Source organism: Callospermophilus lateralis, chromosome Y, assembly GCF_048772815.1.
Source record: "Callospermophilus lateralis isolate mCalLat2 chromosome Y, mCalLat2.hap1, whole genome shotgun sequence".
NCBI lineage: Eukaryota > Metazoa > Chordata > Mammalia > Rodentia > Sciuridae > Callospermophilus > Callospermophilus lateralis.
The window spans coordinates 11,510,049-11,525,456 of NC_135326.1; the positions used below are offsets into that span (position 1 = coordinate 11,510,049).

At 63.5% G+C, this 15,408-nt stretch overlaps 1 protein-coding gene across 3 annotated transcripts; it reads right to left on the reverse strand.

Annotated features, from left to right (window-relative positions):
- Positions 1–65: 65 nt before the first annotated feature.
- On the reverse strand, positions 66–14,758 carry Cd99 (CD99 molecule (Xg blood group)). Of its 3 annotated transcripts, none has more exons than XM_077107814.1 (10): positions 14,605–14,758; positions 8,662–8,685; positions 7,515–7,565; positions 6,187–6,231; positions 5,222–5,278; positions 4,921–4,968; positions 4,738–4,788; positions 4,117–4,230; positions 963–1,016; positions 66–562 (listed from the first exon to the last, which is right to left on the reverse strand). In XM_077107814.1, the coding sequence occupies exons 1-10, from the start codon at positions 14,672–14,674 to the stop codon at positions 537–539; spliced, it is 540 nt and encodes a 179-aa protein (XP_076963929.1). In that variant the 5' UTR covers positions 14,675–14,758; the 3' UTR covers positions 66–536. The 3 variants fall into 3 exon arrangements, with proteins under 3 accessions (XP_076963929.1, XP_076963928.1, XP_076963930.1); XM_077107813.1 differs by having other exon boundaries at positions 963–1,019; XM_077107815.1 differs by lacking the exons at positions 66–562; positions 963–1,016 and adding an exon at positions 2,682–2,790 and having other exon boundaries at positions 14,605–14,755.
- Between the last annotated feature and the right edge of the window lie 650 nt (positions 14,759–15,408).

Consider the following 15,408-nt stretch of genomic DNA (forward strand, 5'->3'; position numbering starts at 1 on the left):
CGCCCACGCCCCCGCCCACAGCCCCCGCTGGAACCCTCCGCGGCAAACCCGGGCGCAGGAAGCGCTTGGTTTCCAATTTTGTTTTATTAGTTGGAAAAAAAAACCCTAAAAAACCAAAACAAAACAAAACAGCCGGATATCCTCAGGCATTGGAGGGACACGGGCGTCAGCTCCGCTCGGGAGGCGTCGGGCGTCGCCGGGGTCCAGGTACCTGGGCATCGGCCCAGGGCTTGCGCGTCCAGGCATCCGACGGGGCCGGTGTGGGGACCCCAGGTTCTGGGTCCTGGTGGGCCTTTCCCGTCCCGGGGAGCCCCAGGGGTCGAGGTGAGACAAGTCCCCGCGGGTTCGTCCCGCTGGTCACCGGGCGGCGTGCTGGTCACCTCAGGTCTGGGACAGGGAGTCCGTCAGTGGAGACGGGGCGGCGGCTCCCCAAGCGCGCGGTGGCCTCTGCGCTCGCAGCTGGTCTTGCAAAGTGTCACTGGGCAGGTGTCACCGGGCTGCGGACCTGGGACTGGGCTCTTCCCGCCCCGCGGCCTCTACTTCTCCAAAATCGTGCGCTGCACTGGGCGGACAGAGGACAGGGCGTCACTCCCCAGTGCCGGACGCACACGGGGACGCCCTTCCTAGAGGACCCAGGAGGCCCGGGCACCTCAATCCAACACGCACAGTAAAAGCCACCCCGTGAGCCCCACGGGTGACGGATGGGACCCCAGGAAAGGGACACCAGGGGTGCTTCACCACTAAAGCCCTGTCCCCAGCCCTTTTTATTTTATTTTTTTATTTTGAGACGGGGTCTCGCTGAGTTGCTTAGCACCTCAGTTGCCGAGGCTGGCCTCCAACTTGCCCGTCCTCCTGCCTCAGCCTCCCGAGAGACTAGGATGACAGGGGTGCACCCCCGCTACACCCAGCCAAATTCTCCTTCTTAGACTTGGAAGCCGGCCTCCCTACCTGCCCGTCCTTACCTGGTGGCTCTGCGTTGGTGCCTGCTCGGTTCTCCAAGTCCACTTCTCCTTGTCCTGCTGCAAAGAATCAAACGAAACACGCACAGCTCAGTGGAGCAGGGAGCGCACTGCTCAAGATGCACAAATCACACCCGGGGGTGGGGGTGGACGGGGTGGACGCCAGGGTCTGCTGCACCCCCGGCTCCGTTTCTCAGTCCTAAGACCCTCCAGGAACGAGCGTTGGACCACGGAACCCCCACTTCAAGGCTCAGAAGGGACCGCTGGGCTTGGAACTCTCGCAGCCTGCAGAAGCGGGGGCTTTTCATCCCTGCTAGAACCCTGAGGGCGATCCTTGGGCTAAAAGCTACCCCTGCCCCTGTACCCACCTGCCCCAGAATGCAAACCGCCAAAACCAGCCCTGGTGCCGGACACTGTGGCCTGTCATCCCAGCAGCGCGGGAGGCTGAGGCAGGAGGATGGTCCGTTGGAGGCCAGCCTCAGCAACTTAGCTTAGAGCTAACCTAAGCCCTAAGGGGCTGGGGACGGGGCTCGATCCGTGGAATTTCAAACTCACCCGTGCGCCCATGTCACCCCCTACCCCTGACCCTTCTCCTCCAGCGCGCATCTAAAAGCCAACCCACCTCCAAGTCCACACCAGGGTCACGGGTAAAATGCGTTTATTTGTTCTCTGCACCGTCACCAAAGGACACGTTTACACGCCACACGGAGGGGGCTCACCCCCCACGCCCAGGTCACCCCACCCGAGCCCTCCCTTGTCCCCTGATCACAGAACCTGAACGCACGCGCCCTGCGTGGTTCAAATACCGTCGTGCCGAAAGGTGAGCGGTGCGGGTTGCAATCGCGGGGGCGACAGAAAGGTGCACCCCCCCTAAAGGGACCCTAAGATCTGCAAACTGCACCCCCACCCAGCCTCTAAGTGACAGCCACAGTTAAGAAGCCAACGTGCTGGAGACCAGGGAGCGAGCGAGCCCAAGGCATACGCAAGGCGCGCACTTGAGGGCGGTGCGCAGGTGGTGACCAGAGAGGGTGCTGGCGCTGCGGACAGGCGACACAGCGGGTTGGCCCTTGAACAACTGCAAACTGCGCGAAAGCCTCGGAGCCCAGGTCAGCATGCCACCGAGTACCAGCGGCCGGTCACTCCGCGGTGCTGACCACCTGCGTTGGGGGGGACTTGAGCCTGCGCGCCTGCGCGCCTGCGCGGACTGGCTTCGGGGGATCTGAACCGAGGATGCTTTGGACACACGCGTCCTTCCAAAGAGCAAAAGGGCCATCCAGGCGGCCACGCTGGGGCGGTGACCAGAACCACACTCGGTCGGTCCACCACCTGCGGCGCCCTTTTTGGACAACGCAGGACAGGACTCTGGGGAGCGGTGTCTGCAGACCCTGCGCTGAGAGTGGCGCTGAGCGGCGAGGTCCCCAGGAGCAAAGGGACCCCGCCCCAGGGCTGTCCCTGCGCAGAAGAGCGCGGAGGGACCCTCGCCCTGCTGACCCACTGCAGAGGACCCTCGGGAGCAGGGCGACACCGCGCGCCCCGTTCTCTCTGTGGCGTCTCAAAGGGACACCATCCCTTCCCGTCCCTCCCCGCGCACTGGGTGCGTGCCGTGTGGCCATGGAGAAGGCCCAGAAATGGAGAATTTAGGGTCCAGAAATCGGCGGAGGGGACCCGGCGGGGAGGAGAGAGGCGCGCTAGCTGGCGAGGGGACGCGGGCGCACAGAGGGGGAGGCGGCTCGCTAGGGCCAGGCTGCGTCCCAGGAGTGGCACAAGGGTCCTCAGGACGCTCTGGACTGGACAGGGTGCTCTGCTCCTCCTCCCTAGGTCTTGGAGGCATCTGAAATGGGGAGGACCAAAAAGAAAGAAAAAAATAATAAAAAAGGAGACTTTTAAGAGGTCAGCTGGGGGCAGGAGCCGGGTGGACAGAGCGCAGCCAGGTGGCGTTAGAGGACCAGGCAGGAGGCAGGAGGGTGAGCGCAGCCCTGCTCCGCACTGCGTCCAGCTGTCCCGCAGGGACACAGGCCCAGCCCAAAGCGCCTCCCTGAGCATGGATTAGGCTCCGCGTGGTTGTGCGCACCCCCACGCGGACCTCGAAGCTGACCCGGTGCCAGGGGACGAGCAGCCGAGACAGACCCTGCAGGCGTCAGGCAGGTGGCCCACTGAAGCACCTAGAAATGCAGATTCGCATCTGGGGACATTTCTCTGTCCCTAAAACCAGGCTACCGGGATCACTTGAAAATTCAGGGGCGAAAACGGAAATGTGCACGACCCAGAAAAAGGTGGAGGCTCCTGAGGGAGGCCCGAGGCGCCTCCAGAAACAGAAGGTCCACTTTCTCTCCACGTCACCCCGGGGGGCCCCCTCGCTAGGACGCGTCCTTCCCGAGCAAGCCACCTGCGTCCCCCCTCCCGCTGCACGTCCGGCTCCGACTTGGGAAAATGGAGCTAAAGGGACATTGTAAAATCCACGTGGGCGGAGCTCCCGTCTGTTCCAGGTCCCGGTGACTCTGGGGAGACCGAGGCCGGTCGAGGGTTTGGGTTTTCCCTGGAATCCTAGATCCTTGGCGGCATCTCCTTGAACGTGGGCATTTGTCTGCCCAGTTTCCCGACTTGGAGCAAATCCCGGGCCTCATTGAAGGACTTTTAGGCACCAGGTCCCAACCCCCCTGACGGACCATGGAGTCCCCAAGACGCGCGTCCCCAAGGCGCCCCTGTCCCGATTCTCCATCCAATTTTGCACCCCATCCAAGAGCCTCACTGGTTAGTTGGTTTCACCAAATTGGACGGGAGCGACTCTCCATTTGGGGGGTCGGATTCCTCTGGGTGCAGAAAGCAAGATGGAGGCCCAGCCTTGGCCCTGACCTATGGATGTCCACCCCGGTGCTCCATCACGATCAACACGTGATAAGAAAGAACGCATATTTCCTCGGGATGGCGTCCCCCCGTAGAGGAGTCCCTACATAGCCCGGGGCACCTGCAGCCCGCGTGTGCCCAGAACCCGCCAGCGCTGGAGCAGTTAGCAACCTGTGCACATGTGCATGTCGGGGCAGCAGGGGCCTGATCGCAGACCCAGGGAGTCCCAGCCTCGCACCCGCGCGGTGAGCCGGCAAGAGCGCTGCGTGTGCTTTTGGGAGGAGGCCCGGTGCGCCGCCAGGAGGGCACCTACCGTTTTCTTTGAAGCACAGCTTCTTTTTCTGGTAGGCGATGAAGCTGGAGATGGCCCCGGCCACGGCCACCACCACGGCCCCCACGATGCCGGGGACCACGCCCTCGGAGTTGGCTGCACAGAGGAAGAAACAGACGTCACTGTGACTGGGAGGGACACGCGGATGGCAGTGGAAGCCCAGGGCAGCCGCCCGAGAGACCCATCTACACACAGCGTAGAAGACAGGCCCTGCAAGCTCGGGAGGCTGAGGCAGGAGGATCGCGAGGTCAAAGCCAGCCTCCGCCAAAGGGAGGCCCTGAGCAGCTCAGGGAGACCCTGTCTCTAAATAACATGCAAAATAGGGCTGGGGAGGGGGCTCAGGGGTCAAGGGACCCTGAGGTTCAATCCCGGGTACAAAACGCACCAAAAAAATTCGTCACTTATTTCCTAAAATTGCAAAGTGGCCACGCAGCCGTGCAGCCAGTGAGCTGTGGCCCATGAGTGACACGGAGGGACGGGGGCTCTGCCGAGGTCTTCAGGGCGATCGTGCAAATACTACGACTTAAAGCACCGTGTCCCCGGCGTCCCTTGTCCCAAGGAAGGGAGAGGGGAAGGGAGAGGGTGGCCGATCAAGGTACATACTTTCTTGTCCCTCGTTCCTGTGACTGCCACCGTCAGCGCCACCGCCGTGTCCTGCAAAAGAAGAGCAGGAGTGTGGACCGAGGGCAGCCCGCTCCCGTCTCCGCTGCACCTGGAAGGTACCCCCCCCCAGGTCCCCTGTGTCAACGGCTCGGTCCCCATGTGGCGGGAGAAAGGACAGCTCACCTTCACCTCCCGAAGTCCCGTCCAGAAGGTCACTGTCGGAAAAGCCGCCTGGGGAGAGAGGGGAAGAGTCAGCGGGTCCTCGGGGCGGAGGGGGCCGTCCCCGTGCGGAGGCAGGAGGATGGCTACTTGGAGGCCAGCCTCCGCCCGTCAGCACGGCCCCGTCTCCAAAGGAAATAGGAAAAGGGCTGAAAACTGCCGATCCCAGCCCAAAGCGGCCTTTGGGGCAAGGACGGTCCCCACAACCCCCAGTCCAGCCACGCCCCATGACCCCAAGTCCAGCCGAGGGACAGGGGGGACTTACCCGAGGAGCCGGGCTGGTTGGGCCTGGGCTTGGGCTCATTGGGCGACGCTGGGGCGTCTGGAACAGAGTTCGAGCAGCGAGAAATGAAGGGAAGGGACCTTCCTCGGCTCCCCCGGGCCACCCAGCAGCTGGACAGCACGGCTAGCCCTCACCCCGGAGGGGACACTCATACCCACGGCCACCTGGCAGTTGCCGTCCACCCCCTGGTGACGATGCTACTCACTGAGGGCTTTCAACAGAGGCCAAACGGTCACGTGGGAGACCACGCAGGGAGGTTCAGAGTGGAAATGAGTGGGTTGCGAGAGGTGTAGACCAATAAGTGGATTAATCCACTTGGATGGACTCACTGGGTGTAGACCAATAAGTGGATTAATCCACTTGGAAGGACTCACTGGGTGTAGACCAATAAGTGGATTAATCCACTTGGAAGGACTCACTGGGTGTAGACCAATAAGTGGATTAATCCACTTGGATGGACTCACTGGGTGTAGACCAATAAGTGGATTAATCCACTTGGAAGGACTCACTGGGTGTAGACCAATAAGTGGATTAATCCACTTGGATGGACTCACTGGGTGTAGACCAATAAGTGGATTAATCCACTTGGATGGACTCACTGGGTGGTGACTGCAGCAGGTGGGGTGTGGCTGGAGGAGGGGGTCCCTGGGCTGTGCCTTTGGGTCTCTGTCCTGTCCCTGGTGACAGAGCTCTCTCTGCTCCCTGGTGCCCTGTCCTGAGCTGCTCTCCTCCTCCAGGCCCTGCCGCCATCTTGTTCTGCTCCCCTTGGGCCAGAGCCATGGAGTCGGCCACCAGGGACTGGACCTCGGACACCAGGAACCAATGCCACCGCTCACGGCAGCAGGGATCAAATAACACGAGTTGGGTTCCTGACGCCCCTCGCTCCTTTCTGGAAGGAAATGCGCGAGTGGGCACCTCAACGACACTGGCCGCAGCAGGTCACTCACCGTGTCCACCACCACCGAGAGCGTCCTCGAGATTAAACCCGTTCCCTAGAAAGGGGGACAGGTGGTTAATTCCAGAGTTCTCGGGGAGCGATGCTGGCACAGTCACCGGGGGGTGGAGCAGAAGCAGCGGGTTATTAGCAAAGCTGAGCCTCGAGTGCGCGCAGCAGGGGACACTGGGGACCCTCGGGGAGCTCCCCTTTACCTTTGAGCCCCTCTGGGGAAACACACGGGGTGTTCCTCGGTGTCGCTGGGGGACAAAGTTGCAACTGACTCACGGCTGCGCATTTGCCACAAAGTTGCAACTTCGCGGGTTCCTTTGCAACAAAGTTGCGACTGCGTTTTGCGCAGTGCGCATCCTGAGCTGCGGGGAGCTGTCCGGTAGCTTTTTTCTGGGTCCTGGGAGAGCCCTGACCACAGTCCCCGCTTGGAGGCGTGGACCTTTCTCAGGGTCCAAGAGCCTCATCCCGCCTTAACCGCGTCTATTTGCAGGACCTCAGGACGCGCCAGGCCGTCCTTCTTGCAGACTCGGCCTCCAAGAGCGCGGAGCCGGACCTCAGGACCGAGGGGGAGCAGGAGGGAGACCCCCCAGCAGAGAAACCTCAACCCTCCTGAGGGTCTCCAGTGCCTCCCTTTGCAGAGTCGAGGCCCGCCCCTCCAGGAAGGCCCCACCCCGCTGCCCACCTTGCCAAGGCTTGGGGACGATCTTTGTCACGGGCCCCGGGGCTTCGAGCGCGGCCAAGCTGAGGTCAGCGGAGGGCGAGCAGCAGCTGCTCAGTGCAAAAGGGCTCCCCGCTGCGCCACCTTCAGAAGCAAGCAAGCAGCTAGGGCAGTGCGGCCTCCGCAGAAGCGAGGCCAGCCAGGAGCGGGCAGCGGCCATCTCATCCGCTAAGACTCCAACCACACTCTGGGGCCCAGTGATGCCCGTTAAGGAATAGACGGGCAGAGGCCACGGGTCCCAAAGTTGGGCGTGGACATGGAATTGAAATGGCCCATGGCGGTCCCCGCAGCGGCTCGGGAGGCTGAGGCAGGAGGATGGCGAGGTCAAAGCCAGCCTCCGCCAAAGCGAGGCCCTGAGCAGCTCAGGGAGACCCTGTCTCTAAATAAAATGCAAAATAGGGCTGGGGACGGGGCTCAGGGGTCGAGTGTCCCCGAGGTCAATCCCTGGTACCAAAAAAAAAAAAAAAAAATTGTCACCACCCTGGACACAGGCCCAACAAGTGACTCATGTCCTTTGGTGGCTTCGGGAGCTCTGTCCTGCTGTTAGTTAGGGTCCAGGAAGCCAGCGTTTCCTCTTTCTTCTTTGCACAGTGGGGACTTTGTCTCCTTACCGTCGTCGCTCGGCTTTTTGGGAGGCTTCGTTGGCTTCTGGTCATCGCCTCCTAAGAAGCCAACAAACAAAAAGAACTAGAGGTTACTGGACGGAGGCAGGGAGGCCCGCTCTGTGTCCACTCCGTGCACACGTGGAACACGGCTGGCTGCACAGCACGGTCCCGCCGGGCTGTCCCCTTCCTCCTGAGAGACAGATGCCCCCCCCCCCCGGAAACCACAAGAAGAGGAAGCTGACCAGCAAGACCGAGAGTGGACGGCCCGAGATCAGAGGAGAAGGCGGGGGACGGACCCGGTGCCCATTTACTCCTCGGGAATCCCGCTTCCTCCTCAGGGACCTGCACCCAAGCGGCCTCCGTTAGGAACCCAGGCTGGGCCGGGCGCGGTGGCTCCCACCCCGGATCCCTGCAGCTCCGGAGGCCGAGGCAGGAGGATGGCAAGTTGGAGGCCAGCCTCAGCCACTCAGCCAACTCTAAGCCATTTAGCGTGGGACTGAGCGACTTCCAGAAGGTGTCTGCAGAGGGACTCAGTGAAGGGTCCTGAGAAGGGCTCCTCCTGGGTCAGGGGGCCCTTGTGCAATGGCCGTGTCCTCCTGAGAGACAGAGGAGGGGACACAGACCCAGAGGAGGAGCCCCGTGGAGACGGAGGCAGGGACTGCAGTGAGGGGCCACCAGCCCAGGGCCACCTGGAGCCCAGGAGCTGGAGAGGCCGGAGGAGCCTCCCTGGAGGCTGTGGAAGGAGCTCAGCCGGGGACCCGGGTCCAGCCTCTGCTTTTGGGGTCTTTACTGTGACAACCCCGTGGGTCCAGAGCTGAGCAGAGCCCAGGACACAGGGGCCGCTGGACACCTTTCCCCGGCGCCAGGGTCTCGGGCGGAGAGAGGGACAGGATGTGGGCAGAGCGGACCTGGGAGCCAAGGCTGGGGCAGAGGACAGGCAGGATCCTGCCGCAGGGTGGACCGGTCCCTTCCCCAAGCCCCAGGCCGCCCGGCTTCCAGGTCACCATCTCCACTGAATGACCCCAGCGGCCACCACGGAGGACCCTGCTGGACCTCTGTGCGCTGTCCCCTTCCCGAGGGGCTCACACCATCAAGGCCTTAAGGGACACACTGTGCGCCAAGTTAAAAAATAAAAAAATCAGGCGCTACTCACCGAGGGCGTCGGACAGATCGAAATCTAAGAGGAAAAGGAGGGAGATCCAGGTTAGAAATCGGGGAAATCACGCCGGACGCGTGGCCCACGCCTGCCATCCCAGCGGCTGGGGAGGCCGAGGCAGGAGGATGGCGAGTTCAAAGCCAGCCTCAGCCAAAGCGAGGCCCTAAGCAGCTCAGGGAGACCCTGTCCCTAAATAAAATGCAAAATAGGGCTGGGGACGGGGCTCCGGGGTCGAGTTTCTGGGACGGTAGGTGTGGCCAGGGGCAGAGGTCCACCCGGGGGGAGAGGTCTGGACACCCCCGTTTCCCCCAGAGCCTGCAGAGCTCCCAGACCTGGAAGAGGACATTTGGGCACCTGGAATCCCCTCCAGGTGTCCCGGGATGGGACACATTGTGGCCACCGGCCTCCCCGAGTTCCGAACGTAATCCTTGTGTGTCCGGCTCCCCAAAACCCCCAGGAAGCCACCTGGGCACTTCCTGTTTCTTGTGAGAGTCAGAACAGGTTCCCCCTCGTCTTTCTGAGCCCGGCTTGTTTCAGGGCACACACACGTCGTCCCCTCCGGGCCACCACGCTGTCACCGAGGACAGGAGGAGCCTGCCTTTTTCGTGGTTGCATACTATTCCCACCTGCCGACAGGCCATATTTCTCCCGCGGCTCATCCTAGGTTGTCTGAGCTGCTTGGAAGGACACGGCCATGATCGTGAGGGCCCAGACGGCTGGGTCACCTAGATCATGTCATTTTACACCAGGCGGAGGGGGGGAGGGGACACAAAGTGACACTCAGGCCTTCCAAAAAAAGCCACCAACGTCCTCTCCTTCCCAGACCCAGAGCCCCGTCCTGCCTTCGGCTCCTCCTCGGTGCGCACAAAACCCAGGTGACCCATACCCAGATCTGCTGCCCAAACACCCTCCCCCAGGGACATTAGCGAGCAGGGGCAGGTGGCCAGTCCTGGCCTCTTCACGGGGGCCCCCAATCAGCATGGGAATCGCCGGCCCTACTTGTCCCGCAGAAAACCCTTATTTTTATTTTACTTTGCATTTTTTTTTTGAGCCCTTTCTGGGTTTCCCCCTTTGAGGCGGAGAAACTTGGAAAAACTCCCCCAACCCACGCAGGGCGCGGGGGGGCCCCCAGATGCCCCGGGGAAGCCGGCCGCCCGCTCGGATCCTCCCTCGGTTTGCAGAGAGGCTGCCTCCGCCCCGCCCCGCGCCCGCGCAACCAGCCTCCAGATGTGCCGCCGGGGACGGATGAGTCACCAGGGCGTGTCCCAACGGCGGCCCGAGCCCCGCCCTTCCTCGGCTCCGAGGCCAGGAAGCTCGAAAAACAAGCCACAAGCCGCGGCGCGCACGGGCCTCCCTCCCGGCCTCCCGGCCTCCCGGCCTCCCGGCCTCCCGCTGAGGCGCCTCCCGCAGGCGCGCAGGGGTGGAGCTCCGCAGGTGCAAACGCGGCCCGAAGGCGCACGAAAGGGCAGCCCCGCAGAGGCCAAGGGCCCCCGGACTTGCAAACCGGCTGGGTCGACCTACTCCGAGCTTAGGCGCCGCCTGTATACGGTGCCTTTTGCAGATCACCTCAGGGAACCGCCTTCCAGGCCCGGCGCTTAGCGACAGTGTTACCCCTCCGAGGCCCCTGTCCTCTGTCACTCCGAGGCATTGTCCCCCACCGTTGGGCGGAGGGACAGTCCCTTCCTGAGCAGCCTGGGTCTCCAGGCCATCAGGGGACGCGGTGGCCCAGGGACCGTGTCGGGATTCTCCAGGACAGTGACAGCCCACTTCAGGGCGCGGGAGGGACCCAGGCGGAGGTGACAGACGCAGAGACGGACCTGGCCGTCCCTTGGGACTCTGCACCGCACGGGTCACCACAAAAGGGAACGGTCCTTTTTCCTTTCTGGGGACGGAACCCGGGGGCGCTTCACGGCGGAGCCACACCCCCAGGGCCTCGCTGAGTCGGGTGGAGTCTTGCTAAATGGCTGAGGCTGGCCTCCGACTCTCGATCCTCCTGCCTCAGCCTCCCGAGCCGCTGGGATAACCCGGCAAAGGACCAAGGGATGGATGGGTGGATGGGTGGGTGGACCGGTGGGTGGGTGGACAGATGCATGCACATGGATGATTGACGGCTGGATGGTGGATAAACTTGATTGACAGCTGGAACCTGGCCTCTCAGGGCCTCTGGGGTGCTCTGGTGAGGGGCTTTGAAAAAGCCTTCAGTCTCTAAGGAGGTCCCTGGACCTGCCCAAAGTGTCCAAGGTATGAACTATCTGAAGGGCTTCTCCAAGTCGGGGCAGATGCTAGGGTTGGGGACAGTTCGGGACAATTGAGGGGATTAATTCAACAATCTGCCAACAATCTGATGCAGAAGAAGGAGCCAGCAGGAGTGGACTGGGCTGCTTCCCGTCCTGAGCTCTGGCAAAGGGCCATATCCTAAAAGATAGGCATCAAGGAGGGGATGCAGGCCAAGGAGACTAAAACCCGGTGCTTCGGCCACGGAGCACTTGGTGCATCCAGAGAGACCTGATCCCTGCGCAATTCCCTACGTGACCTCAACCCAGTGAGCAATCTGGGGACAGGGCCCTGGACACTGGGGGGTGGAGAAAAAGCAGAATGCCCAGATGTGGATCTAGGGAAGTTCCCTCTGTGATCACACTCCCAGTCTAGTTCTTCCCCACCATTTCCACTCCCCGCTCATCTCCAGCTCCTTATCTTGCTGGACACGGAGATGAACCCAGGCACCGGCGCTGACCTCGGGGGTCACGGCCATCGCCCCGCAGACATCTCTGGCTGGAAGCCGGACACCGGGCGGGGGCCCTGGCTGTCCGTCACGACTGTGGGAGGTAGCTCGGTGCAGGGGGACCGAGAAGATACCACGTCCCTCGGGCTCTAGAACCATCCGTGGCTCCCGTGCCCTCCTCCAGGGGCTGGCAGGACCTGCAATCTTGGGGCGCTTCTCAGCGCACAGAGGGACCCCGGCGACGGCGCCCCCTGGAGAAGTGACGCCCGGGAGCCGGGGGCGGCCCGCTGCGGTTTCCAGGGTACTCACTGGTGTGGCTCAGGGGAAGGGAAACAGGAAACAGGAAGTTGTCGAGGCGGGTAGAGGCCCAGCCTCACCGGGGAGGCTGGCACCCGCCCAAGCCAACGGCCCAGCACCAACAGGAAGCCCCCAGAGAGAAGTGGCAATGTGCCGACGGGTGGCGTTATCACCCCACGCCGTCACCGTCCTTGGTCACCCTCCTTCCTGCAGGACAAGGGCACACACAAGAAGGCCAGGGCGTATACAGCTGTCCCTGCGGTGGGGACATTCGGCCACCCCGTAAGGCCACCTCCACCAGCAACAACGCTCCTCCTGCCACCACGCTCTCACAAGGTGACGACGACCATGTGATAAACCGCTTGAGCCAGGCGCGGTGGCCCACGCCTGTCCTCCCGGTGGCTCGGGAGGCTGAGGCGGGAGGATCCCAAGTTGGAGGCCAGCCTCAGCAACTCAAAGAGGCCCTGAGCAACTCAGGGAGAACCTGTCTCTAAATAAAAAGGGCTGGGGACGGGGCTCGGTGGCTAAGCACCCCCGAATTCAACGGCCGGTACCCCCCCCCAAAAAAAATTAATAAAATAAAATTTTTAAATAATTTTTTAAAAAATCTAAAAATGGTAAAAACAAAGGAGCCGGGGTGTGGCTCAGTACTGACCGGTCCCCAGTACAAAATAAAATTAAATTAAAATTAAATGAAATAGACCCCTAGGTCACCCTGACAGACGGACGGATTCCAGGGGGTGAAATGTCCGTCTGTCTGGATTTTGGGTCTTTCTTTTGCCAAACGTGAAAACAGGTTTGAAAACCTGGTGGAAATCCGGGGAGAGGGTCCCCAGCCCGGCCAGAGGCTGACGGCTTCTGGGTTACAGAATCCAGCATCCCCGCGCCCCCCCAGGCTCTGGCCGCCTCTGGCTGCCCTGCATCTGGAGGGTCTGCAAATGTGGGAAGCACAGGGTCCCCATGTCCTGGTGCCAGGAGAGCCCAGCAGGACCCAGGTGACCTCCCTGGGTGCCCCTCGCTGGACAGGGCCCCCCATTGGACAGGAGTCCACTTAGCTCTGCACGTCCCCAGCCCCGTGTTGCATTTTATTTAGGGACAGGGTCTCCCTGAGTGGCTCAGGGCCTCGCTTTGGCTGAGGCTGGCTTTGAACTCGCCATCCTCCTGCCTCAGCCTCCCGAGCCGCCGGGATAACAGGCGTGGGCCACGGCGCCCGGCCAAGCGAGCAGCCTCTGTCCACTCACCAGAGCTCGGGGACAGACCCAAGACCTGGCTCGAGTGTCGTGGGGGTCTCAGATCTCTGGGTGGCCGACGGCTTCCAGGTACAGAGGGACGCCTCGTTGATTGACAGGCCCACAGCCGGCCACCTCAGATCTAAGGCACTGCTGAGCTCAAGGTGATGCACCAGGACCCAAGGTCCCCGCTACGGTGCCACCTGGGAGCCAGAGCCCACCCTGCAGGGACTTCGCACCCTCCTGGCTGCAGATGCCCCCGGTGGACCCTCAGCTGCAGGGGTCCCCTGCCCAGGTCCCCAGGGGACAATTCCTCCTCCACTAGCCGCTGCCCCTGGGCCTGTGTCTTCCCACTTCTCTAACATCCCCTGTCCCCGTGGAAGGCTCTGTCACCGTCACCGTGGAAATCAAAGCCACTCTTTGGGCATCGATTCCTGGTTCCCTGGGCGCCGCCCACGTGCCTGGGGAATGTCCAGGTGCAGTGAGTATCCATGTCCCAGGAACCCACCCAGGTCACGGTGCTACCTGGGAGCCCAGGACTCCCCGGGTCCCCAAACCGGGAACATGGAGCCAGAGTTCCCAGCAGCAAGACTTAGGACCCGTCTGGAGCCAAGATTTTTTGCAAAGCCCCGTGGAAACCAAGCCCGAGGCTCACTCTCAACCAACACTCTGGTCCCCATCCGGTCCCGGGAGGATCTGATGGCACAGAGGGGATCAGGAGCGGGAAGAGGAGGCGGCCCCTCAGAGGAAGAGCGCGGTCCCCTGCCCCACCCTGCGGCCACCCCATCACGGAAACCATCCACATCCCCAGCCTTGGGGTTGGTAGGGCCCGTGAGCACCACTGAGGCACTTCCAAGCCGACGCACTGAAACGCCTCATTTGGGACTCAAACATGACGGAGGCCGCCCCCTCTCCACCCGAAACCCTCCAGAAAGGTGCCATCGCCCCCGCCAGTTCTGCAGCAGCAGCATGTCAGGAACAAGTTAGGGAGGCGTAGGACCAGCGAGCTGTAAACTCGTTTTCCCCACCAGGAGGCAGGGATGGGGGAAAGAAAGGGCCAGGGGTCCCGGGGATTCTGCTTCTCTGGCTCCTTTTCCTGCCGGGTCCCGAGTGACAAGCCGCTGACCATCTGGTAAGGGCGCCTCGGTGTCCCCGCGTCGCTTCTCCACCAGGCGTGACCCGCGGCCAGCGCTCGCCAAGCGCTTTCCCTGCCCACCTCGCCCTGCCCCTCCTCCCAGGCCCGAGCTCCGGGAGCCGGATTCCAAATTTAGGCCGAGGCGCAGGGCGTGGCTGGGGACGCGGCTCCAAAACAAAGGCCCAGGCCCCCGAGGCCCCCGGTGTGCGTGGGCGAGAGGTGGCCGGGGGACAGCGGGCACCGGGCTGCGGGCCGTAAGCAGGTCGCCCGGGCTGGGGAGCGGAGGGGGACGGTCGCCGGCTGTCCCCCGGGGGGCCCCCTGCAAACTTTGAAAAAGTTGGAGACGCCCGAAAAGACACGCTGACCTTTCGCGCCTGGAAGCGACCCGAGCTGGCCCCGGGGACCCAGCGGGACACGCGGGCCTCCTCCTGGAGGCGTGGGCCACCCGCGGGCCGCCCGCCAGGGCTCCGGGAGTGGACCGAGGCCCCGCCGCGCGCTGCGCCCCCCCGCGATGCCGTGCGCCCCCCGCGCCCCCGGGCCGGGTCGCGGCCACTCACCCTGCGCCTGCAGCTCGGCGCCCAGCAGGAGCAGCAGCAGCAGCCCGGCCAGGGCGGCCCGACGCGCCATGGTGCGCGCGGAGCCGCGGGGGACAGTCCGGCGAGTGGGGCGCGCGGGCGGCGGCGCAGAGATCCCGGGCCCAGGCGGGGCCGGAGGAGGGGCGCCGCCCTGTCCCCGCCCCGCGCCCTCCCCGGCCACCTCCCACCCCGCGCCCTGGCCCCGGGACCGCGGCAAACCCTGGAGGGGACCCCGCGGGGCGAGTCCCGTGCGCTCCGAGGGGGTCGCCGGCCCCCGCCAAGCCCCTCCTGTCTGCAAACTGCCCCGCGGGGCTCCCCACGCGCCCCCAGGGAGGACCCCGCGCTCGGTCCGTCCCGGGAGAGGGCAGCCCTTGGTCCCCCGCAACCCCCCCCCCCAGGGCAGCTCCGACTCGTGGCGGAGGGAAGTCCCGGGGTGGGGGAGGGGCGGCGGGACCGGGCGTACGGTTGCTCCAGCTGCGCACGGGCAAGGATTTCCCTGAAAGTGGGCCTCAGCTCTGGCAGCTTCCGGGAGCAGGCGCCCAGGGGCGAGGAGAGCTGGGGGTGGGGACTGTCAATCATTGGCGGGGGGGGGGGGGGGGGAAGGGCAGGAAATGCCACCCCCACCCCGTTCCCAGGTCCCTGGGGGCCGGTCCGCTGGTGGGCTCTGAGTCTACAGGCCCCGATCCCAGGCCAGAGGTGCCCCCTGACCCCACTAAGACCGTGTTGTGTTCTAGGTGAGCTTAACGTTCCGCGCCTTTGCCTCCGCGGTGTGACATTCCACTACCC

What these genes read in the sequence shown, in the direction of transcription:
- Cd99 (XM_077107813.1), bottom strand. Translation starts at nt 14,674, where the DNA reads ATGGCGCGTCGGGCCGCCCTGGCCGGGCTGCTGCTGCTGCTCCTGCTG. An exon ending in CGCCGAGCTGCAGGCGCAGG is followed by an intron (nt 8,686 to 14,604) that starts GTGAGTGGCCGC and finishes TTTTCCTCTTAG; the next exon opens with ATTTCGATCTGTCCGACGCC. An exon ending in CAACCAGCCCGGCTCCTCGG is followed by an intron (nt 4,969 to 5,221) that starts GTAAGTCCCCCC and finishes CTCTCTCCCCAG; the next exon opens with GCGGCTTTTCCGACAGTGAC.